General features: G+C 41.3%; 1 protein-coding gene across 4 annotated transcripts; it reads left to right on the forward strand.

Moving 5' to 3' along the window:
* Positions 1 to 322: 322 nt before the first annotated feature.
* LOC128754523 (WD repeat-containing protein 17-like) lies at positions 323 to 24,565 on the forward strand. 4 transcript variants are annotated; one of them, XM_053857209.1, is made up of 32 exons: positions 323 to 505; positions 3,417 to 3,545; positions 3,911 to 4,094; positions 4,175 to 4,405; positions 5,954 to 6,064; positions 6,176 to 6,316; positions 8,147 to 8,269; positions 8,354 to 8,535; positions 8,612 to 8,780; positions 9,660 to 9,751; positions 10,003 to 10,085; positions 10,157 to 10,243; positions 11,371 to 11,535; positions 11,620 to 11,735; positions 11,865 to 11,951; positions 13,145 to 13,294; positions 13,363 to 13,493; positions 13,944 to 14,069; positions 16,238 to 16,393; positions 17,152 to 17,216; positions 17,285 to 17,417; positions 17,577 to 17,665; positions 17,770 to 17,869; positions 18,222 to 18,361; positions 18,767 to 18,878; positions 18,964 to 19,105; positions 19,648 to 19,750; positions 21,047 to 21,148; positions 21,693 to 21,791; positions 22,028 to 22,095; positions 24,114 to 24,202; positions 24,258 to 24,565. In XM_053857209.1, the coding sequence occupies exons 2-32, from the start codon at positions 3,423 to 3,425 to the stop codon at positions 24,375 to 24,377; spliced, it is 3,819 nt and encodes a 1,272-aa protein (XP_053713184.1). In that variant the 5' UTR covers positions 323 to 505; positions 3,417 to 3,422; the 3' UTR covers positions 24,378 to 24,565. The 4 variants fall into 4 exon arrangements, 3 of the variants coding, with proteins under 3 accessions (XP_053713184.1, XP_053713186.1, XP_053713185.1); XM_053857211.1 differs by having other exon boundaries at positions 11,503 to 11,535; XM_053857210.1 differs by having other exon boundaries at positions 3,420 to 3,545.
* The last annotated feature ends 712 nt before the right edge of the window (positions 24,566 to 25,277 follow it).

Here is a 25,277-nt window from a genome sequence, read left to right on the forward strand (position 1 = left end):
TGCTGGGAGGGACGCTTCAGTGCCACGTCCAGTTTGGAGTTATGATTCTGGATTTCAGGATGAGCGGGTGACAATCTCAGGCCATCCACTCACTTCTGTGAACCACACCGACAAACGTATTTTAATGTCAACGATACACTTTGACAAACCTCCTGTCGAGTCAGCTGCTCCTGCACAGCAGGACTGACGTTTTACATTGGGCAGACAAGAGAAATAATTCCATTTAGTGGGTGGTACCTCCGTGATAGCTGACAGTGGAGATGACCAATCACACTTCAAGACCATCCATCCAAGCGCCTTTCGTCGCTGATGTCATCACCGTGCATCACATCGACGCCACCGTCGGGTTACAACCGGTCACCGCCGGGAGCTGTCCGCGAGCCTCCCACCTGCTGACCGTCATCGCTCACACACCCTGACGGGAACACGCTGACAGATGACTGTTGCGCGGCGTTAACGTCGGCATCCTCCAAACCTTTGACGGAACTCCCCATTCATCGAAAACGTAAGTGATTGAACACGTAATGTTGACATGTTAATGATGCTCACAATAAGGTGCGGTGCCAGTGTGGTTGTAGCAGTTGTGTTACTGGTAGCTTAACGCATTAGAGGTCTAAGTAAGCGTTCCTTGTGACTACTGTCTCTTGTAGCAAACCGAGCGTGCTGTCGTTCTTTTGACAGCAGGTAGCACTGGGTGGATCTCAGCATAGGAAACCGAATGAGACGTGTTTGTGCCTCACCATACGTTAATATGACCGCTAGTGTAAATTACTCGAGCACTTTCATTTAGAATGGACGGAGAAGAGAAATGTAACGAAGGGCATCCCAACACGTCCCTTCTGCGTTTTGACGTGTGAGTTCTCCTCCAAATTGCCACTTTGAGTGCGAACACACAAAGTGAGTTAGCGATGGTTTGGCGTAATCATCTGTGTCTACAGGGTTTCTGCTATAATGAAAGAAGTAGCAAATGAAAAAGTGTTAAATGACCTTTTGATTATTAGAATTTCTGCATCCTGTTTGTAGTTTGTGAGCGAAACGCTCGTTTTCAAAAATCATTTTCAGAATGTTGATTTACGATATGTTTCATTCTTTCCTTTTTCTGTTTCAAATGGGAGGGAAAAATCCATTTTGAATGAAACGCTTTCTGTTTTGGATGTGAAAACAGTCAGATGAAAGAATGGATGACAGCAAGATCACTGAAGTTTCCTGCGCTAGTAGAGAGTGACACCGATCACATGGATTGACAATGAATTTGTCATCAAAATGATGAGACCTTCAGTGTACATGATGTGAAAAAATGAACTTTAAATCATTGAATCTTTTTACAGGGCTGTCAACTGTCACACAAATGAGGGTGGTCACAGGCTGTCATTGCACACCTTTTTCATGTGACAGATGTCACCAATGCGCACGCAGCACAGTGGCTCTGCATCCAATTGGGGACGGTTCATTTTTTTACAGAGCTCCACATGGCACTGAAGACCGTCACAATATGACTGCAGCTCGGCACTGTGTGAAGCCCAACACCACAGCTGAGTGCGCAGGAATTCATGATCGTGGCTTTATTTGTACTCTTGACACAAGTGTCAACTCCACATGGTATTGTCTGCAAGAAGTGTCCAGCCAAGCTTAACTGAGTTGACAAAAGCTTGGCTAGTGTTATCATGTTTATGTGTTTAAACGCCACATTGCGGACTTTTCCAGAACATGTTAACAGCAAACACCTCATTGTTAGTCTGGTCCTCATTCAGAAGCACAAGATTGCTGACCTTCTACTAGACCGGATCCTTCATGCCTCCATTCTGACTATGTTACCTTCAATAACGTTTCTGTGGTGGGAGGGAATGGACGAATGTAGTGCAAAATAATGAGCTGATAAAGCTGATATCAACATCAATGTTAGAGCATTGATTACTGTATCAACAGTTCCAAGTGTTATGATAATATCACACTTGATATGAATTTGATTACAGGATTGAATGATGCATGTAGGTTTTCAACCAATGGTTTCAGATCAGGGCTTGACATAGTTTGCATCCAATCATTTCTTTTCTTTCAGTTGGATGATGACTGCAGCATGCATTCAGAAATATGCTGATCAGCCACTGCTTCTCCTACTTTCAATGTTGTCCATGGTGTTGAAGAGTCAGTCGTCAATTAGCCACCGCTTAGTCCTGTTCAGGGTTGTGGGAGGTGCTGGCGCCTATCCAAGCGGTCATTGGGCGAGAGGCGGGAATGCACCCTGGACAGGTCGCCAGTCCATTGCATGGCACACACACACACACACACACACACACATGCACACCTAGGGGCAATTTTAGTGTCCAATGTGAGCATGTCTTAGGGAGGAAACCGGAGAACACCCACGCGCACATGGGGAGAACATGCAAACTCCATGCAGAAAGGTGGTCCAACCCAGGCATCAAACCCACAACCTTCTTGCTGCAAGGCGAGAGTGCTAACCACGAGTATTTTCACCATTTCAGGGGTCGGTGAACGGAGCAAGGCGTTTTTTTTCCCTTTTTTTGTACTTGGGTTATCACATAGTAATAATGAAGAGTTTGTTTGAGCTAATTCAACATTTCTCTGAAACCTTGAGCCCCTTAACATTGGCCTCAGTCTTATGGGTTGCATTCTTTCGCTGGCGTTCCATTGGGATTTCTAGTCGGGACTAGAGCTGTGGAACTAGTAATGGCCTTCTAATCTAATTACCTCTTTTATTCAACAGTAGTCTTCCACTGTAGCATCAGTCTAATTTCTCAGTGCTGGCTGTTAAACTGCAGATTTTTATGGTTCCTGTCCGTGGAACTGGCTCAGCCAATCACAGTACAGATTAACTCAAGCTTGTCTTTAATCATCTTATCGTCTACTGACTTAAATCTTCATGAACCGGAGGTTGTGCTTTGTTTGGTGTATCTTTTTCAATCTTTTGGTTTGGCATTCTAAACTTGTGGAAACAATATCTGTCACTCCAGCTTCATGCACCAACTAAAGACAACATGTAATTAGAATGCAGAATTGTAATGAACTTTTGTCACAAAATGAAACTATGAAAGGACCAGTACTTTCATAGTTCAACTGGTCTGACATTGTTTACATCAGAAATAGCTTCATCGTTGACAATACAGAGTAATCATTTCCCTGATAGTTATTGCTAAAACTTTAATGTGTTATAAAATAAAAAATAAAATATAAACTCCATGTGCACCACATTATACAATATGATGTCAATAACCATAATGCAGGTAGTAAATTGATTTTTTTCATTATTAGAGTCCCTCCCCTACTGTTATGCATATGAGACTTGTGCTTAGAATCAACTGACAAGCAAAAAGAGTGTCATTTCCCAACTTAAAGCATTATGCAAGGAAATGATGCAATTATAAAGCAATATATGTGTTTGTGTGTGTCCTTAGAAGAATATGGCCAAAGTGAAGCAAGTGGGTTTGCTGGCAGCTGGATGTCAACCGTGGAACAAAGATGTGTGTGCAGCCAGTGGAGACCGCTTCGCCTACTGTGCTACTCTGGCCATTTATATCTACCAGGTGAACACAGCATTCTTATCTTCTTCCCATGGATGTGATGTGTTTTACTCACGAGGGAAGCATCACTTAGCTCCGTATTTGAGCTGCTCAGTGATGTTTACGTCTCATCTCATCTACAATTGACCTTTTCACTTTGTATATCGCGCATCTTTATTTTTTAATACTGACTATTTTCGTTTTATTTCATGTATTGTACTGTATATCTAAAATTGTAGCAGGGACATAAAGAATTACACTGTGCATTGTCCAGTGTATAGTGAGACAGTTGTTTGACACAAGCAGTACCATGGGACAGTAACGTAAATTTGATGGTTGTAAAATGTTTTGAAATGGACAAAAATACATTTGAATTCTATTTCTTGCAGTTGGACAAGCAGTATAATGAATTCAAGTTGCGGTCCATCATGTCGGAACACAAGAAGACCATCACCGCCATCAGCTGGTGCACAGACAACCCAGATCTGTTTGCCTCAGCTTCTGCAGACAACCTGTTGATTGTGTGGAATGTAGCAGAGCAGAAGGCTGTTGCCAGACTGGACAACACAAAAGGTGTGAGGATGCTGACCAGCCACATTGAGGAATCATTTGATGAGTGTTGTACGCCCACTCAGCCTCCATCTTGTTCGCAGGAGTCCCTGCGTCGGTCAGCTGGTGTTGGAACTCTGCTGACGGGGTAGCTTTTGTTTCCCAACGTGGTCCCCTCTATATTTGGGTCTATGGAGGAGCAGAACCTGCAGTCACAGTACATAAAGAGGCCCACTCCTTCCTCTCAGATATTTGCCTTTTCAGATGGCATCCTACCAAGAAGGCTAAGCTGGTATTTGGACACACAGATGGAAGTTTATCTATTTTTCAGCCAGGTAAGTCAGCCAATCATACAAAATACTTTTTCTGTAAAAATGATTCTTTTTTTTTTTACACTGAATAATCATTATTTAATCTCATAACACCAGACTATTAATATTCCAGACAATTCATATGGAAAATGTTGTATGAAGCAAAGAAATTACAATTGAATTCAGTGTCACTGACAAAAAGTTAAACAATGAGATTGTTGGCTGTACATTCATTTTTTTATTTTTTTTGGAGGGTGAAGGGATAAATACATTTCTCACAGTTTATGTACTCACTCTTTTGCTGGTAAACAACAATACATTCACAATTTATTTTGCCTTTTGAAGTTAACATTTCTATTGGACAGTTGTATAAAACGTTTTAGTTTAAATAGTTTTAATTGGTAGTGATAATTTTCTGGGTGCCCTGCGTGCAGCTCAACTCGCACATTGTTGGGCCGTCACATGTTGAGGTCTTCACTCAGCATGTTAAACTCTTCCAAAAGAAATGAAACGACTTACTAGGCTACTAGACTGGTTAGTCTTTGGTGTCTTGATATCGCCTGTTTCTTCAAGTTTCACAGTTCACCATACGCATTGGCTGGCATTGAAATCAACGTCATCAGGTGGTTCCGATATAATAAGCTGAGATTTCACATTTCAATATTTTTTTGTCATTTTCCGTGAGGTCCTTTAGAGTCACTCCTTGGACTATAAAGTGTTCAGGGACGTTCACCACATTTCATTTTAGAGGATTGATTTATTTTTCATACTTGTGATTCCAAATGTGGCAAAATCCTATAGTGTCACAATTAGCCAGAGAAAGAAAATAGATATATATTGTTAACATACTTGGTGAATAAAGCTGTTTCTAATCCTGATTCAGACATGGGGTGTAGAACATAAGGTCTCTTTATACGCATATGACCTACTTAAATGTTTGGGAATCCTTTCGGCCTAGGAGTAAAGTTCTTTTAGTGTAATTTTGCAACAACTCTGATGTAATGAGGTTGCACAAGTATGCATACCCTCTTTTAACTGGGGATGTGGCTATCTTCAGATTTAACCAAATACCTTCCAAACCTTTCCTGACTTGTTGCCACATCCTCCTGCACAAGCTATTGTTTCGCAGAGAGCTTCCAAAACATTAGAGGGATCTCAATGCTTGAGATATCAGTCAGGTGGAGAATACATAAAATATACTATGGAACACAGTGAAAACAGTCATTGTCAAGGGGAGGAAATATAGCACAACCAAGGTACCAGTGTTACCAAGAACATTACGTCCATCCCAAATTGATTGTGGGTGGCTGCCAATGGGCCAACACTGAAGGAGCTGCATGAATTTCTGTGTGGTATTGGCTGTACTGTATACGTGACATACTGCAATTCCAAATGGTCCATTTGGTGCAAAAACACCACTCATCACCAAAAGAACACTATTTGTACAGTGATGCATGGTGGCGGCAGCGTCATGCTTTGGCAGCTGGGGCCTTTAATTTTAAGGACCAAAATGAGATGGTGTGTCATTGTGATGAAGTTTGCATGAACTTCATCATTTTCTTTTGTTTACAGGGTCTAAGAGTCAGAAGCATGTCCTCCGTCCAGAGTCATTAGAGGGCACAGATGAGGAGGACCCTGTCAGTGCTTTGGAATGGGACCTCCTGTCTACAGACTATTTGCTCGGTCAGACAACATCCCTGCGAGCTAATTAAAATTCGATCGTCATCTTCAAGCTATTTTGAATTGCTGTTTGACATTTATGCCACATGCTGACAGGTTCTGTCTTTCTCTTAGTGTCAAACCTTCATAATGGAATTCGCCTGGTAGACACTGAAGCCCTGGTGTGCATCACATCCTTCTGCTTCCCCTCAGCCGCTGCGTCAGTCCAGTGTCTGGCCTGGGTCCCGTCAGCCCCGGGCATGTTCATCACAGGAGGTAATGATCTTGTTAGAGCACAACCTATTTGTAATTTTTACAACTTCAGCGTTCGCATCCGGACTGGACTGAGTCACAAAACGGCCCTGGCATTTTTGGCTTTGGCAGCCCACTGTGATTTTGATGCGGTTGTTTACCAGCCAAGTGCGGATGAAGAATAAACAAAGTATATTGAGCTCAATTTAAATTGATGTCAGTTGTAGCCTCCATGAACAAAATATTGCCACTGTGGAGGTTCAGGTCAGTAGAGACAGCCTGTACTCCCTTGTGTGTTTTAACCTATTTTTCAGCAGTCTGAGAAGGGAGAGACGGGGTTGTGTTGTTTCTACTCAAGGTTATTTAAGTTAAAAGACTCCCTGGGAGCAAATGTTAAAAATACAAAAATGACTAAATGAACCATATAAAGGTTAGACATGCATCCATCTTAAATATCAGTATCATTAAATGTCACATACAGCATTTTCTTCAGGCTGCATATATACAGTATGTGTGTGTCATTTATTTATTTTTTATTTTATTATACACAAGGCAAAGAATAAGGCATAATTAACATTAACAATTTGCATTTATTTAACATGGTGAAACCACCAGGAAGAACAGTTGGCCCCACACCGTTCTATCCCACTTCAAAAAATTTTGAATGCCACCTGTAGTATTCAAATATGTTTCATTCATAAACTCCGTGTCCGACTCCCAGCTACATATGCTCCTCCCAAGGTGATCTTTGAGTCGATGATGATTGATGCCTTTTCCTGAGTCAGACTCTCAAACTCACAACAGCAAATGTATCAATGTCTCTGTCTGCTTCTCGCAAGAGACGTCCATTTTTCTCACATTACTCAGCCCAGCACTTACGCTTTGCATCCTGCATTTTATCGAGATGATTTGAAACTTATGGCAGCCGCATGGTCTCACCCAGGAGAAGCGAGGGTGGATCCCGGGACAATTGGATGAGCCTGCGAGTTTTCAATCAAAACGCCAACGTTCTTCAGACCGCTGTAACCAAATGTTGAATTGGACTGCATCAGCCCAAAATGTGTGACGGCCCACCAGACATTGACCGGTATGCAGGATACTTGGATAATACTTGCTGATTCAACTTGTGAACATATGGGGCTTAAAATAGCATTGTTTTTATCTTTTATCTTATGTTTAAAATTAGATCTTAAAACTTTTTAAACCTTTTTAAAACAAAACTAGACCCAAGTGTGCGTAGTGGCTGGACACAGCGAAAGCAGTCCCATATTACTATAATATTCAAAATAAAGAAAAGACTGACCAGGAGGTGGAACCAAGGGCACCCCCAAACGAAGAGAAATAAACACTGATGAAAACCTGATTTAGTCACAAACTGGCAATGAGAAGAGTATAGAAAACTCAGGATAATGCGCACTGCAGTAGAAGAATAAATAACAATAACAAACTGTGGTGGTGAATGTAATGTGGTGGTGAAAACACACACAGAAGAACAGGAAAGGCATGCGACAGAAGAATTGACACGCAGCACATTGACACAAGCAGGAATCAACAGGAGAGTGTGGCGTGTCACAGAACCCGGAAGTACTGGACCCAAATGCTTGTAGTGACTGGAGACAGGTAGACTCGGACAAGCAAGATGTCAGTTAAAGATATATATTATCAATAATACAAACAATAAAAGAAAGACGGACGAGAAGGAGGAACCAAAGAACCGAGACGCGAAGGAGAAAAATCGAGAAACAAATAAACCGGAAGTCAGTTTAGTTCAGTAAATCTGCCTCATGGTGTTACACTGTTCTGATTTTTAAGTTTTAACCTATTGTTTTTTTTTTTCTTTAATGTGTCTTGCAGACTCACAAGTTGGAGTGTTGAGGATATGGAACGTGTCACGCTCTACTCCTCTCGACAGTTTAAAAGTCAAGAAAACTGGATTTCATGCTCTACATGTTCTCAACACCTCCCCGAAAAAGAAAGGTTGATTTTAGATTTGAACCCAACTTTTTTTATTTTATTTTATTATTGATCCCCAATCAACTAATGAAGTTGCTGACTCTGCAGCTTCAAGTTCTCCCAGTGGCAGCCAGTACACAAGTTCCACCAGTGAAGCAGTTCCGCCTCCTACGTTTTCAGAGAACCGCTCCTTCTCTTTGCCGCCGGGACACGCTGTGTGCTGCTTCATGGATGGAGGAGTGGGACTTTATGACATGGGCTCCAAGAAGTGGGACTTCCTACGAGATCTGGTATTTCCAGTCGTGGCTTCTCTTGAAACCTGCATTTCATATGTTCTGGCATCCTTTTTTCACTGATTGTTTCCAGGGTCATGTCGAGACAATCTTTGACTGCAAGTTCAAACCTGATGACCCTAACTTGTTAGCCACAGCGAGTTTTGATGGAACCATTAAAATCTGGGACACCAACACACTTACAGCCGTGAACACATCTCCCGGCAATGAAGGCGTGGTTTACTCGCTATCATGGGCTCCAGGTATCTTTACACTTTCAGACACTGGCGTGGACACACACATTCCTTGTGAATTGGGAATCAGAAGTTAGGAGGTTAAACCTTTCACCATCTAATATTGGGTTATCACTGCAAGTCCTGATTATATATCTTCCTGTTACTGAAGTCTTGCCTTTGGATTTTGAAAAAAACGCTGGTGTCATAGATGAGAGACATGGCAGGTAAAGAAACAACAGTGTGGGAACACCAGAGTGCAAATGTCCAGGGAGACCATCCACCATGTAAAATAAGAATCAATACATTTCGATGAGTTGGTAAATGTTGAGATTTTTGGTATGGACAAGGACATTTAAATAATCCCAGACAGGATAGTTGCCAGTGTTGACCTTTAGGCAGAGATTCCCAAGACCCTGTGATAAAAAATGTGAAAAAAGTTTAAAATTGGAAGTTAAATGAAGTGTGATAAGTTGCAGTCTGGAAAGTTAGATATAATCACGACACAAGATCATGAACAGGACCATTCATCCAGGCTAATGAGCAAAATATTATGTGAGGATGGTGAAAATAAGCTGGCTTTCTTACTTATTCTCTGCAGATCACCCTCTTCTTTGCGTCTATTGTACGATCGCTGTAGCGCTACATTCACTGTATATTGTATATTTTTAAGTTATATTATTAAAAACATGTAGGGAAATCATACTGGGGAATAAAGAAACTAGTTAAAACCACATGAACAAAATTTTTCAATATTAATATTAAACTAACTCAACACTGTCGTTCAACAACACACGTACAACAGGGAGCCTTGGAGCTTTCAGTGTTTCTGACAGTTGCCACACAGACTTCCATCTGCATGATACACAGATACGTCTGAAAGTGTTTGTGTCTGTGGGTGTTCTGTAGGAGACCTGAATTGCATTGCCGGAGCCACATCTCGTAATGGAGCGTTCATCTGGGATGTCAGAAAAGGGAAGATCATAACCCGCTTTCATGAGGTCTTGTTACTGTTTCTGTTGATTTTTTTATTTGAAAGATTCAACTGAAAATGTGTATCTGGATCAGTATGTAGCACCGGCTTACAAATAGGAGCAACACCAGTATGTTGACGGTGATCTGATGGTGTGTTTTGATGTGCTCTTAGGTTTGGCCTTTTGTAAAGATTCATGGACACGACTGTCATTTTATTTGAGTGAAATGACTTGCAAATAGAGATACATGATGTTTGTTACTGGTCTCTCTTCTGCAGCATGGTAAAAATGGAATCTTCTGTATATCATGGAGCCACAAAGACTCCAAACGAATTGCTACGTGTGGCGGAGATGGCTTCTGGTGAGCAATGTTGCGTTCAACTTCTCCTTTTTTTTGCAGAGCTAACAGACTACATTTGCTCTTTTTCTCAGTATTATCCGCACCATTGATGGCAAAATCTTGCAAAAGTACAGACATCCGGCTGCAGTTTTTGGTTGTGACTGGAGCCAGAACAACAAGTGAGACACATCTTTATCACTTTATTACAATAGATTGCTAAACATTCTGCTCTGAATTTAAAGTAACAAGCTGCTTTATCTTTGCCTTGCTTGATCAACTTTAATCACACATGGATGCGCAGGACCCCAAAGCAAAGTCTAAATTGATAGACGCGTTGAAGAAGACACTTTTCTTCTCGATCCATTTAAAAAATAACCAGGAATTGTTTCCTAGCAACACAAGGCAAAGAATAAGGCATAATTCCATTTTTTCATCTCTGTATTTTGTTTCAGTTGATTGGGTTTTAGCGTTCACCTGCTGCTGTGAGTGGTTTAGTTTGCACTAGAGCTTATGCTGTCGATGCGGTTGAACTGATTTACTTGAAGCTTGCTCTCCGAGTCCACTGTGAAAACTGAACAGAAAATTCAATGTAAATGATGGAAAATACAACTCAAATGACTACATGCACTGCACGTGAAAGGATTGACACAAAATAATACATATCGAACAAATACCTCCGTTGGCTGCATGTAGCTTGAGGGAATTGTCCAAAATAAATCACCTATGTCTGGTCTGGTCAGTTAGACTCTCCTCATTAACATGAGACACAAAATGACAAACTAAATCAACCTACATTTTTAATATAAAATACTGGATATGAAAGATGAAAAAAACAAAATAAAAAGAGCAATGTAGAATAATGTGCAGTTACGCAGACAACCCCGATCGAGTGGCATTAACCTCCCCTCTTTATCTGAAACAAGATTTCTTTTGGAACAGGCTGAACCGTGTAATTTCTTTACGAAATATACCTTTCCATTTATCCTCATTAGAATGGTACATGTAAACCCAGCAGTTGACAGTCCTGTAAAAAGGTCTCAAAAGTGCACATGAAAAAAAAGACTGTGGAGCTAAAGCCAACTTATTTGTGTGGCGAATTTAGTCCATGGTTGATTGCTCAGCGTGGAAGGATGGAGCAGAGCGAGAGTGTAATGGATGGAATATATCTGAGGAAGTGTCTGTTTATCACCTGAAAGATGAAATGAGTACATGGTGTGCTCAGTGGACATTGGACTTTAAGACTGTGATGTAATTATTCAAATCTTGACGGAAAAGTTAAACTTCCCTTAAACTTCTGCCCCCACAGAGACATGATCGCGACAGGTTGTGAGGATAAAAATGTTAGGGTGTACTACCTGGCAACAAGCTCTGAACAGCCCTTGAAGGTCTTCACGGGCCACCTGGCTAAGGTTTTTCATGTCCGCTGGTCTCCCCTCAGAGAGGGAATTCTGTGCTCGGGATCTGACGACGGGTGAGGAACGTCAATAGGTACTGATATAAAAATATTGAAATGTACTGTGGAACCCATAAGCAAGTCATCTGTGTGTTTGTGCAGGACTGTAAGAATCTGGGACTACACGCAAGATGCATGTATCAATGTGCTGAGTGGCCACACGGCTCCAGTCAGAGGCCTGATGTGGAACACAGAGGTTCCGTATCTTCTCATATCAGGTTACAAAGTCTTACTTCTACCTGCTAAAAGTCTATGTTCCATCAATATTGGCAACAATTTCAGCAACTACTGAATTGTTTTCAAACATCAGGAACTTGATGATTTTAAAATTTCTTTTGTCTGTCAAGGTTCTTGGGATTATACTATTAGAGTCTGGGACACAAGAGATGGCACATGCCTGGACATCGTGTTTGATCATGGAGCTGATGTTTATGGTAAGGATACATTTTTTTCTTCTTCTTTTTCTTTTTTTTGTATTTGTTCAATTCATTGCATCAAATCAGACAAGTAGAAAAGCACTCAACAGAGTGCAGACCTCCACCAGAGGATATCCGCAACAAGTGAAAATGAAACTAATTACAAATGATGCCATGTGACTACCAAAACCCAGGGTCAACCTGAAGTCCAGTGGTGGTCCTTGGCTGAATCACTCCTTGGGCGAACCTAGCTTGCTGGCACCTCCCACCCAATTGAATAAATTAAAATTGCCTTTTTAGTAAAAGCGTAAGTGTTGTGTTAATGTGCATTTTTTTTTATTATCCCAGCAAAACAGACCGTGCTCATAACAATAATGACCCAGCTCTGACCTCCGTCGTTGCGTCAGGGAGGATCGGATGACAGCTGTGGAGGAGTGATATGAAGTGTTGGGAAAGATTCTGATTTTCATTTTCCACTCCAACTGGCAGTGTCAGAGCATGACAGTTGCACCTGTGTAACGTGGCAACTGTCCCCCTAGAGCGATTTTTTTTTTACGTTGCTCATGCTGAGCCCCCGGGCAGATGCTCCGTTTAGCCGTACCTAAAACTGCCACTGCTAAGGACACTTAGATCTTCATTCTAAGGCTCTCCCAATTGATATATTTTGGCTCACACCCATGCTTGCATGCCCAAGGACCAATGTACAAAATTCCTGGATCCCGACAGTGACCCAGATCACTCCCAAAATTGAATTCCTTTTTCCACGCATTTCCTGAAAATGTCATTGAAATCCATCCATAACTTTTCAAGTTATTTTACACAGACTGAGCATACCATTACCAAACCATAACTTCCTTGGCAGAGGTGATAAGGCATTTTTCAACCAAGGCTCCAGCAGCATACAACCTTTTCTCCGTCTTTTTTCTGACTCTCTACTTTTACACTATAACAAACATTTTGATCTTTCCGTACTCACAGTCACATGGCATTAGTTAGGTGTTTCATGTTTCAAATTCCTAAACTTGGGAACAAAAATACCCTTCCTTTCAAATTGCTGCCAAAACTTGCAATATTCCTATTGTTACAAATGTTTATCGCATTTGTTTGAAAGTGATTAATCTAATGTAACATACAAAAAAGTAAAGCTTGTTGACTAAATATGATTCAGACTATGATGTGAACAACCTATAACGTTACTCTATGTTTCAAAGGCTTAACATGTCACCAGAGTCGACCATTCACCATGGCAAGCTGCAGCAGAGATAGCACAGTCAGACTCTGGTCGCTGACACCCCTCATCTCCCCTTTGCTGCTGAACATCCTCACCAACCAGCCTTGGGAGAAAATCATCGGAAACACTGGTGAACCATCAAATCTGACACCTCACTTCTCTACCACAATATTCTGTTTTAATATGTTGTCTCTGTAGACATTGCCATGGTGCCAGGCTCCCCTCCTCTACTCTGTGGAAAAGTGTCCAGAGACATCAAACAAGAGCTGGATAAACTCAGTTCGGATGTCACAGCCAAGAAGCTGCGCTGGTTCTCTGAGTGCTTTATGGTATTGAAGAATATCTATGAAAGTCTGATAAGACACAGAGATATGTAGTCAATCTGATATGTAGACTGACTTTAGCGTTTTTACTATCTTTTGGCATGGAAATAATATAGACATATGCACTTTAGTGCAGGGTGCCCCAAGTGATGCTGGTTTCAGATACGATCCAAATCCAAAATCCAAATACGTTTCTACACTAAAAAATGTCATCACACTCACATGTTGCTGGCTCGGTGGTGATTTTAATGGCCTCTGGTAAAGATGTTTCATTCTATATAGTTTCTCCATCACATTTCTCAAATGATGCTGAAGCCAACATCAAGGTGCCTCTGGGCTGGATACACATTATATTTGATATTATGCTAATGTGGTATTTATGGATGCCAAACTCTGTGGAGGTGTATTACTGCAAATAGAAACACTTGTGTGTGACTGTGTGTGTTGATTTTACAGCATCCAGGAGGAAGTAGTAACCTGTGGGACTTGGTGTCTGTCATTAACGGCCAGGAAGATTCACTACTGCCAAGCAGCTACAGCAGAGGAGTGATGCACAAGAAACACCTGCTCAAGTTTAAAACCGTGAGATTCCTCACCTCATCTGTCTGTTAAACACTTCAAGCATGACCCTCCCATGAACTCATCACCTTATCGTGGTGGGGAGGTTCGTGTTTCTTTGTGGTCTAAGAGCTAAGTTGTCCATCCTCTCGCCTGACAACTGGTGAGAAGACAGACTAAGAATGGTTCTGTTAGACATCAGCAAGACATCCTTAAAGAGTGAGTGGCAGGTAGTGCAGCCAGCTCAAAACCAATGCTACTTTGTGTAAATGTGCAAGTCAGGATTCAGAAACTGTACCGGATCAGCTGTCAAGTAGTTGTCCTTTGCCTTCCCCTGTTTGCCTGCTAACAAGGTCTGACAGGACGCCAATGGAAATTGTGCTACTATTGGCCAAAGTCAATGACAGAATAAAGAGGAGGACGCAGACTGGGGACACAGAAGGAAAGAAGGAAGAAGAGAATAGTTGATGTGAGTGTAGTAACGTTGAATGTGGGGACCAAGCGTGGAAAGTGTAGGGAGTTCATTAATCTGATGTTGAGAAGAAAGGGAGGCATAATATGTGTACAGGAAACCAATGGAAAGGAAGTAAGGCTAGGGACATGGGAGATAGATTCAAGAACACAGTGACAGGAAGAGAAATAGTGAGACACGATCATGAGCTTGAAGCTTGACATAGAGAGGGTCATGATAAATGAAATCACTGCTTAGGTGGAGAAAGAGGCGTTCTGGAACAAACTAGAGATGATAGAACGCATTCCCCAGAGGGAGAGAGTAGTGACAGGAGCAGACTTCAATGGCCATGCAGGTGAAGGAATCAGAGGAGATGAGGAAGTGTTGGACAGGTATGCAGTCAAGGACAGAAATCCTGAGCTACGATTGATGCAGATGGTGGTGGTGAACATGCATTACTAGAAGATAGGAACACAGAGCAACTACAAGAGTAGAGGAAGGAGTTGACTAAGATAGTTGACTGTAAGGTGGTGCCAAGTGAGTGTGACCAGGCTGTACAGGCCTGTGATCTGCAAAATGAGCCAAGTGACTAAGATGTGGAGGGCTGCAAAGGCAGACTCCAAGATTACACAGTGTATGTTGGGGCAGAAGAAAAAGTGTGTCATCTGGGAAGAGGAAAGAGGAGAAGGAGACTTGGTGGTGGAGTCATTTGGCCCAGGATTGGGTCGGGAGAAAGAATGAAGCAGAAAACTGTGGGCTAAGCAACAGTGGCTTATCGTGAGACGAAGAGGATTGATATCACTCGGGAGGATCACTAGATAGGCTAAGGTGGAGGAAACAGACTTGCTGTCACAACCCCGACAGGAAATACTGAAGGAAGAAGAACACTTCATTCATGAGTTTGCATCCCAGTCAAAAAACATTAAAGGCACTGGGAGAGATGGGAACACATTTCCAGTGTGCCTGAATGAAACTAGATCTGTCAATAAAAGAAGGAAGAAGCAAATGGGAAAGAGATATGCATTTCTGGAAATGACGGTAGCTCCAAGATGGTTAAGTGGAAACCTCCCATACCCCAGAAGAGCCAATTTATGCTAGATAGTGCATAATCAAGGGAAGATGATCAAGTGGAGGAATGACTCAGAGTGATCAGCATTTATAATGTTCACCTAAGCTCACGAACAGGACACAGGAAATCAAAATGGACTTAATTGAGAAACAACTAAAACTGATAATCTGTCTGGGAAAGGAAAATACATTAAAAAATGTGTATTTCTCTCACTGCTGCTTGTCGATCCCTGAAACCACAGTGCTGAGCTATTCTCTATTGGGCCCCCTAAGTAATGGCAAACAAGCTGACTGTCCAAGGAATCTTTTCTTGTCAGGTTTATTTTCAGAAGCCTGGCTGGGTTTTCCATGTTTTGATGTAAATAGATGTGACCGTTGGAAAGGTGGCTCATTGTTTCTGTTGTTCTAATGGCTGCTGTTGAATGAAAAGCCAGTCCAAACTGGACTGTTAACTGTGGTGATACCATAGTTTGTTCCACCATTTTTGCGGCTGGCGTTCTTCGGGGTTTGTCACTTGGTGTGTTTGGATGTTTGGACTTTCCACTCGTAATAGTAATATTTCCTACCAAACTTAGGACGCTGGTGTGGCAGGCACATGCTAACTTGACTGTATAAGTCTCACTTTTGAAAATGTTTTTTCTTTGTACTCTTAATACACATCGTTGTTTTGCAGTCTGAGGCTCAGGAGCTTACAATAGTTAAGATGTCTAAGTTTGGCGGCGGCATAGGAGCACCAAGTAAAGAGGAGCGTCTGAAAGAAGCAGCGGACATACACCTGAGACTGGGACAGATCCAGAGATACTGTGAATTGATGGTGGAGCTAGGACAGGTTTGTAAAAATGATTTTGGAAGGTTTACTATGTGTGGAATAAAAAAAAAATATATACTTCATGACAGTGGGTCTGAGATAGCATGCTTTTCTTCTTCTTATTATTATTTATACACTGATTATATACACAATTTTCCAATGGCTGCACAAGAGTAGTTAGTGCAGTCGTAGAAGTAATGTCTTAACCCTTCTAGACTGATGATTAGAATGGATGGAATGGAGTCCAAACATTTTCACAAAATATTAGATTGGCTATAGAGCTGCATTTGGCAATCTTATTTAAGTGAAAATATGGTGGAATGTTTTTTTTTGCTTAAGATGGGTAACATGTATGGATGGGTGGATGGATGGAGGGGTAACACATAGGAGCCACTCAGCACCAGTTCCTGTAAACATTGAGTGCTTGATGCAGTAGATAACTAAGTACTGACAAGTTAGAATGTTTTCCCTCTAATTCATTATCTCCGTGTTGAACTGTGACTACGATTTCAAAATAAAATCTCAAATGTTACATTAAACATTGCTTTACGGAAATGGATGGGCCAATACAACCACATGCAACATGAATGACATGGTTTTAGTTCCAAAACCTACCAAATGCCACCCACATTTTGTTGATTCCACTGCAGCCATAAAATCTAAAGACACAAAATTGTTCAGGAGAGTGCTGATCTACAAGGCACTACTTCTGTTTAAAGGTGGAAGAGATGTGTTGGTCATCTAACAAAGTCTTCAACATGTCTTTACCTGTCTTTCAGTGGGAGAAAGCGTTATCAGTGGCACCTGCAGTTTCCATGAAGTACTGGAGGAAGCTCATGCAGAGGTTACTACTGCTTCACAGAATATATATAATTCAGTAAGTATTTTTTTCTAAATGTTCTCATTTTGCAGACGAGCTGACCAGTTGATGGCAGAGGACAATGATGACGCCATACCGTACTGCATTGCTACTGGGGAGATAAATAAGCTTGTGTCATTCTTCACAGGCAAAGGACAACTACTGGAGGCGTTACTCATTGCTCAGGTATTAGAGAAATGGGACAGACTTATTGAGTCTTAAGAAACGAGTGAATCATTTATGGCTATATAAATTTAGGGGTGTTATTGAGGGCGGGACTTCGTACAAGAAACCCAAGAGAAATATTTTTTTACAGAATTAACAAAATCATTTTATTCACTCCAGGGAGCATGTGAAGGAAACATCCGCTTACCTTGCAGTTTCCCTGCCAACCACACCATCAATGATGAGGACAACAGACAACAATACCAGAGGTGCATGTATAAAAATTATATTGAAACAGACATTCAAAGAAGACGAGGCTTTGCTTGTCTTTCTTAATTTAGGATACTTGATTATTTGTTTCTGCTGTATTCAGTCTGCTTCACCAGGTGAACAAAGAGCTGGCAGAGTGGTACTTTCAAGATGGCTGTTCGATTTTGGCAGCATGCTGTCACCTTGCAGTAGACAATATTCAGGTAACACATCCTATTTTTTTTTTTGCGCTTTTACACTTTCTTATTATATAGTGTGTTGAGGTTACTGCATGGTTTAGTCAATAATTAAAATTTCCATGTTGTTATTAGTGTTGCTGTTTCTGAATTAATTAATATTTACTTCAATCCCCATCAATACGTATAACAACACTGGTTCATCAACTGGATGTATTATTTATATATTCATCATTTGAATTTTTAAACAATTTGCCCATCTATGTTCTATTTCAAGGTTTATTTATGTCAGTGGCCTTGGCTGAGGTTCCTAAAATGTGATCTGATTTAATGTCATAGTGTGAAAATAAATATTTGAAAAACTTGTGGGTGTCTCCAGTTAGCTATGTCCAGTCTGATCCGGGGAAACGAGTTGGAGCTGGCTGCATGTGTTGGAACCATCCTTGGAGAACCAGTCAGTCAGATCACTGCTTACTGCACCCAGCTGCTGGCGAGGAAATACATGACTGCACCTACATGGTAGGCATCAGCAACACACCCTTTAAGGTTCTCAATTCTGAAATAAAATCTTTAATATCTTTCAGTGGCTGAAAAACCAAAGTGAAAGGTGATCTGGTTGTGTTGTGTTTGGATTTCTGGTCTTGTCTGACCCAAAATCTGAAATTAGCAGAGCCAACATACTACCTTTTTAATGGTTGTGTATCATGATCTGAATATCTATTGGACCGATCTGTTGCTAATGCTGTAATGTTAAAAATAAACCAAAAACACCTAACAATAACAAACATATTTGCTCTCTTCAACATTTTCCATCGAACAGTAACTGTTGATGAAGGGAATTTTTACATTTGGAGATGATGAAGAAGAGATACATGTGGAGGCATCAGATAACCTGTTGTGAATATCTGTGTGATGTCGACTCAGGAATCTGTCTGCTGATCTGCTGGCCATGATTCCTCAAAACCACATTTTATTGGCTCAACTCTGCGCATTCTACTCTGGAAGTACAGCAGAAATCAACCAGTTCCATGAAAGGGTGAGTGACTGCGATCTACTCATACATTTGTTGTCACTCAGATGTTTGTTGCTTAGGGAGTTGTCTGTGCTTTTTGTCATCCAAGTGCGGCCTCCCTCCGCTTGAAGAGTGTCATGCTCTGGCAGACAAAGCCTTGTCTGGAGGAGATCTTATCACCGCACTTAAATTCTATCTTCTGAGCCCAGAACCAGAACAAGCTCTTCATATAGGACTGGACCATGTTAAAGGTACCAATGCGCACACAAGAACTGTTTAAAATATTCAGATCTATCAGTTTGCGGCTGCAGGTGGAGGGAAAATATTGTCAAAATGTGAGGTCTCCTGTCATAGGGGTGTGAGTCAGACGTGAAGTATCTGGGTGGGAGTGGTTGGTGCCAATCTTAATTGCTCATCCCAAAGGATGGGATACTGGGATACTGGGATACTGGGATAGGTGAGGGCTGCTGATCCTTCACCATTCGTGGAAAACGGACCATCAGGTCAAAATACTCTCAAATGATGGCATGCTATCAATGAACTGGGATAGCCTTACGCAAATCATGCGAGACAGATCAGAGGAATGAAACTTGCTTGCAGTTGAGCAGAAGCTTCTGAAGAAGCAGTGAAAAGTGGATACTTAGAAATGAGACACACACTGTTGTCTCAATTCAATATTGGCCAATCAGAACAATCCTAAACTGCTTCTACAGTATGTTGAAAAGTGTGGTAGTAATTTAAATGATGTCTTCCTAATAAGTAAACTTTTTGTTTTAAACATCCCTCACACCAGAACAGATGAGCGGACCCAACTGGACTGTAGATGATGCTCTTCCCATCTTGGACCTGCTGAGCTACATCAGAACTGACCGACTGGTTATGGCCAAGATGACCAAGTAAGCGCAAAAGGGGCTGAATATTGCTCATTAGTTTCTTTTTGTAAAGTGCTCCATCATCATTCTGTGACTATGTCTCAGGGTCGCTAGGACTGATCATGACTGATATGTGGCCCTACCTAATCACATCAGGATATGAAAGATTTAAAGGTCACACCAACATTAAGTGTGAACTGTTACTTTCTGTACATTATGTGGACGTTGGACATGCGGCGTCTTGATATCAAGATACGAACGAAACGCTGCCTTGTCATTTTGTAGAATCATGTCTTCCAGATGTGCGTGCACTCATATGCACTGTGGATCAGATCAGAAAGTCTACTTCACCTGCTGAAGTCGGCAAATGCACTGTCCATTTGTCCTAGTCTGACATGGAGCCCCGGTCTAGCGTGTAATGTCGTGAGTGCAGCATAAAACTGGTCCCGTCACACTATACTTTCTTTACACATTTCCATTAGATTGAAAAGATGGAACTAAAATCATTACATTGTTATGTTACTGTATTTAAAATCACCATGTGGTGAGTGGTCACATGGTGAGATATTAAGAAATGAGGAAAATCAAAAGATTGTTCCTGAATCATAATCGAACCGTGAGGTTAATGAAGTCCCTCTTCAAAACGTGAAATGTTTGTACACCGCACTCCATCTGCATGGGAGACGACTACAGAGGAGAGGTCCACAAATTATTTTTGTGGTGTTTATGTGTCATAAAAGGCTTCAGACTTACACTTTTTAGGGTCTCATTTCTGAGTCCGCAGATTTCTATTCACGACCGAGATGTCACGTACCGAGAAAACAATGATACGACAGCTTCCTTCCCGGGGTCACACACTTGGGGTGACCATGCCCCCTTCTTGTCTCGGTCTCGAAATATCCAGATAGCTTGGCCTCCTGTTGGACTTGGTACTTGCCAGTCTTGATAATGTCTTGGTCTCGATTGGTCTGGTCTTGTCTGCAACACTATTAACCCTAATAAAAATATTGCTTCTGCATAATGACTGTATCAAAGAAGTGTGCACCTCTTGTTATACTCTTGTTAATAAGCCAAGCTGTCTGCTTATTAACTCCTTTGGCTGTGAACCTGGTAAAGGGAAACTTTGATTTGTCTGCAATTGCAAATTGCAAAGTTTTGTAGTTGATCGCATGTTTACATAATGGTGGAAAACACTTATTCGGTTGGTTGCCTTGCGCAAAAGAACAACTGAAAATCACACACACGTGCTCGCCCTGTTATTTTGTTCTCCCCGTATGGAAAACACTGATGCAGACTTAGCTTTTGTGTGCATGTGTGTAGAGCACGCAACGAGTTGCTGATCCTATGTGGTTACATCGGAGGACTTCTGGCCATCAGACGGCAGTACTTTGGTATTATCCCTGCACTTTATGAATATACCAGGTATGTACACACACATTTACATGTAGGCATGTATAAATAGAAAGTCAGAGGAATTTGTACACTCACACACGCACACACACAAGTTTGGTTTCCCATTGACATCCCAGCCTCTCACCATAAACTTAACCATCCATAACAAATGCCGAACCTTAACCAGGACTCAAAACTTACCTTAAACCAATTGTAATGTCCAAGTTATTTTGACCATGTTATCCTTAAATGAAGCTAAACCTCATGGGGACCAGCAAAAATATCCCTACAAAATGTCCCCACATGTCGGTGTGTTTCCAAGAATTGGTCCCCACAAGTTTAGCAAAACCAGGTACACACACACACTGACAAACCCGCATGCAAAATCAACCAGGTTAGTCCTTGTGGGGCATTAGGGCCCCACATGGAGGTGTCTTACCCAAAATTGGGCCCCAGATGGTTAGATTATTGTATAGTTGTACCAGCCACTGACAATCTAGTTTTTCAGTTTTTGTAATTACTGTCCTCATACCATTGAATAAGTCACCTGTTAATTGATGTGTGCGTTTTCCAGTCAGTTGTTGAAGAGGAGAGAAGCATGTGTTCCTCTGAAGATTGAGCAGCTGTCAGCGGAACTTGATGCTTGGAGATCCTGTATGCAAAGTAACCGCATGTAAGTCTTGCAGAACACACTCATACTTCATGAACTAGCAAGAATTTTAAGTGGGAACTCTGGCTACAATGACTCTTGTGTCATTCTTCTGCTTATACCCTCCGCTGGTGCATATTTCAATTAAAACAGTAACTGGTTGAGTACATCAAGTACACATTGATGGGAGGAAGCAGCAAGGACAAGTCTCAGGCTCCACCTTGATCTCGATCTGCCCTCATCCTAATTTGTGTCCACAGGCCTCCAACAGAGAGTCAGAGGGAGGAGTTCACCTGCCTTGAGAGAAGAATACAGACGAGCAGCTCTGGTAAGAACCTTTTAAATGTGATGTTCCTGTCTAAATTACCGAAAATGCACAGCTAATGGCCTTTCTTTCTATAGCACTGTGCACCCTATAAAACTATGCAAACTAGATGTACATGAGTGTTTGTTGGCACTGATGAATATGCAAACACGTGCAAATGTACAGTATCTACGTAGCCTGCACAGTCTGATTATCAAACAGTTTTCTCCCACTTTTTATTTATTTTGATTCATTTTTTAGCATTTGTCCAGTGCAGCTACACGCATGGAGTGCAGTGATTGCCTTGGTTCTCCTTCCAAAGAGTCTCATCCAGCTCCAGCAGTAGCTCCTTAATATAATCCCATCAACCTTTTTGATAACCTCTATCAGTTGCTTGTCAATGGGAGATGATGAGCATAGACGTAGGAACCGTGGAGGGTGGGTGGGACGTGTCTCCCCCTAATTTTGGAGCCAGGTGAGTTAGTACCACCCAAAAAATTTATTTTGAAAGCACAACACAGAACCATGCCACTGGCCCGTCCCCTTCCTTTCCGCTCTAAGAGTGTTTGGGACTTGGGAGATGCTGTCTGCTACTATCTCCCATGTCTGCTGTGTTCACATTCATGTTTGGAATCTGTGTTCAGTGAAGTCATCTGAATCCTGGGCGGTTCACTTTATTCATGTCAATGAACTGCTAACTCTGTTAAGCTTTCCCAGGTAACGTCAGTGCTGACCAAAATGTTTTGTTGTCTTAAGTGAAATTAAGAGGTGTAGGCCCCATAGACGTTTTATTGAAGACACGTGTAAAGCTGGAGTGGGAGAAGTCTGAGTGTCAGTTCCATGTTACGTTAGATGGCCTTTTTTAGTCCCATAGTGGGGAAATTCAACACGAAATAGCAGCCAATGACTACAAAGACACTGACACATATCAAAGACGTCTGTGGACAGTGATGGCATAGATATGATCATTATTGAACAAAGTAGAGACTGCATCTGTTAGCCTTGGGTATACATCTGCAACCTCTCACTACAAACTGCAACGTTTCCAGAAAAGATGAAGGCCACTAAGGTCATCCGCTTGCACAAAGAAGGTGACATACAAAACTACAGACCAGGATCACTATAACCTCAATTTTCCAAATGCAAGAAAACCTTTTGTACAAACACTACATACATTCCTAGAAAAAAATCAAAAACAAAACAATCTACTGAATGATGTTTGGGCTCATATGCTAGAACATCTCTGAGAAAAATGTACAGTGCAACAGTGAGAGGGAAAATGTGAAACTCAATGACCGAGGAAAAGACAAACCGAAACAACATGATGGTTTTCAAGGAAATTGATACAAAAACTGCTAGATTACTGTAATCTCCAGATTAGACAAAGGACTGACTATAACTAACTAACTATTTACAAACTCATGAGCAGTGTTCGGAAAAATAGGGAAAGTGGGAATAAAGGGCAGAAATTATAACAACTGTTCTTCACTCTGCTCCTTTTCAAGCTATGTATAATGTACAAAGAAATATTGACAGAATTGCAAAGTAACAATGAAGCCATGTCCTATACCATACAAATGTCATATGATTTGTCATATAAGGCATTTTCAAATGAATGAAGAAATAAATAAACATTCTGTCCTTCATTCTTTTGAGACATAGCTTTGTGTTGTGTTTGTGTGCAGCTAGCACTTGAGTGAGTGAGTACACATTTTAGTACATTTGATGTATTCTTATTGAACTGTTAATCAGGTAGGTTAACAGTTTTTTTCCATGATAAATGTCTGTTGCTCTGGTTGAGTTTTAAATGTAAATAAATACCAGGGTTAGTCCAGAATGACATTTGGTTTTGTTAGATTTTCTTCTAAAAAATAATAAAAAAGAATAATTTGTATTTGTTTGTGTCATTTTTTGTGTCAATTTTTCAGGTTGTTGTGCCCACTGTATACCTTGACTTTTTGTAAAGTTCCTCCTCAAGTCTTGATTAATCAGGGCAGGACATATACGACTCACTAATAATCTGAACCATCACTCTGCCACAGTCATCAGTGGTGCTGATTATGTGACTGGATCCAACTTGCCGAGCCACTCGGACGCCCAGCTCTCCTGCTTCAGTGGACACAGAATACAGGTGAGTCTTTCTTCCCTCACCTTAACTGAGCGCTTACTCACATCCCTATCTACAGGGTCCTGTGTTCCTGCTGGAGGACGGTAAATCAGCCATCTCATTGAACGATGCCCTCATGTGGGCCAAGGTCAATCCCTTTTCTCCACTTGGGACAGGACTCAGAATTAATCCCTTCTAGGAGATGAGGTGAACTGCTGCAGAGGGGTCCTCATGGCCCTGGATGGCATCATGGCAGTGATTTAAAACCTCAAGTTGTGTGCAAGAATGTTGCTTAGCTTACATTTGAGTGACGTAACCTGGGTGAGAGGTGACGGTAGGAGTGGTTCTGTCCAGATTCATGCATGTAGATACAGAGATGTTGCAACAGAATCCAATATGAAATAAAGTTTCATTCTCTACACCAAGTTGTGATTTTTCTCCACTGCATAGTCTGTAAAGTTGCTTGTACCTCAGTATTGTTATTAATACAGACAAGCTTGCATAATGGTTGACATTCAAAACTATTTAATAATTTTGAAAACATTGATACATGAACATTATTTGTTGAAGTGTTCGCAACAAAATGCTTTAAGGGCAAAACAGTGTACTAACCCTCTAAATATGCCGGCGAGAAGACACCTCATTCATTCAGGTGTGACAAAGGGTACAGAATGCTCCTCACTACTTCCTGTATTTTCAGTTTTCCAATGAGTTTCCAACGCTGAGTTTTACTTGCATTTTGTATTTGTTTTCCTCGTACATCACTTTAACTTGGAAAATCCCACTCACATGTAACCAATTTTCCTTTTGTTGTCATTCCACTGTCTTCCCTTGTGTCCTGCACATTTCCTCCACCCATCTGTATAACTCAAAATTCTTCAGTGACTGTAGCTCAGATGGATTTTTACTCCAATGATTGCTACACAAACTTTCTTCTTTGCCTTGGAACTCTCTTTGAGAAGTGTTCTGAGATTTTCGAAATAATGTGTCAACACTAAAGTATGTGGTCCGCCAGTTGTCTTGAAAAGATAGAAACTTCGTCAGAAATGTGCATCCTGGTAACAGCCATTCAAATCATGCAAGCGACAAATTCAAATAA

This window comes from Synchiropus splendidus, chromosome 2 (genome assembly GCF_027744825.2).
Source record: "Synchiropus splendidus isolate RoL2022-P1 chromosome 2, RoL_Sspl_1.0, whole genome shotgun sequence".
In the NCBI taxonomy this organism is placed as follows: domain Eukaryota; kingdom Metazoa; phylum Chordata; class Actinopteri; order Syngnathiformes; family Callionymidae; genus Synchiropus; species Synchiropus splendidus.

Bases quoted from the DNA above. Each gene is read 5' to 3' on its own strand.
- LOC128754523 (XM_053857209.1), top strand. From the start codon at position 3,423: ATGGCCAAAGTGAAGCAAGTGGGTTTGCTGGCAGCTGGATGTCAACCG. The intron at 4,095-4,174 runs GTGTGAGGATGC...TCTTGTTCGCAG, and splicing joins CAGACTGGACAACACAAAAG to GAGTCCCTGCGTCGGTCAGC. The intron at 13,494-13,943 runs GTATTGAAGAAT...TTGATTTTACAG, and splicing joins GGTTCTCTGAGTGCTTTATG to CATCCAGGAGGAAGTAGTAA.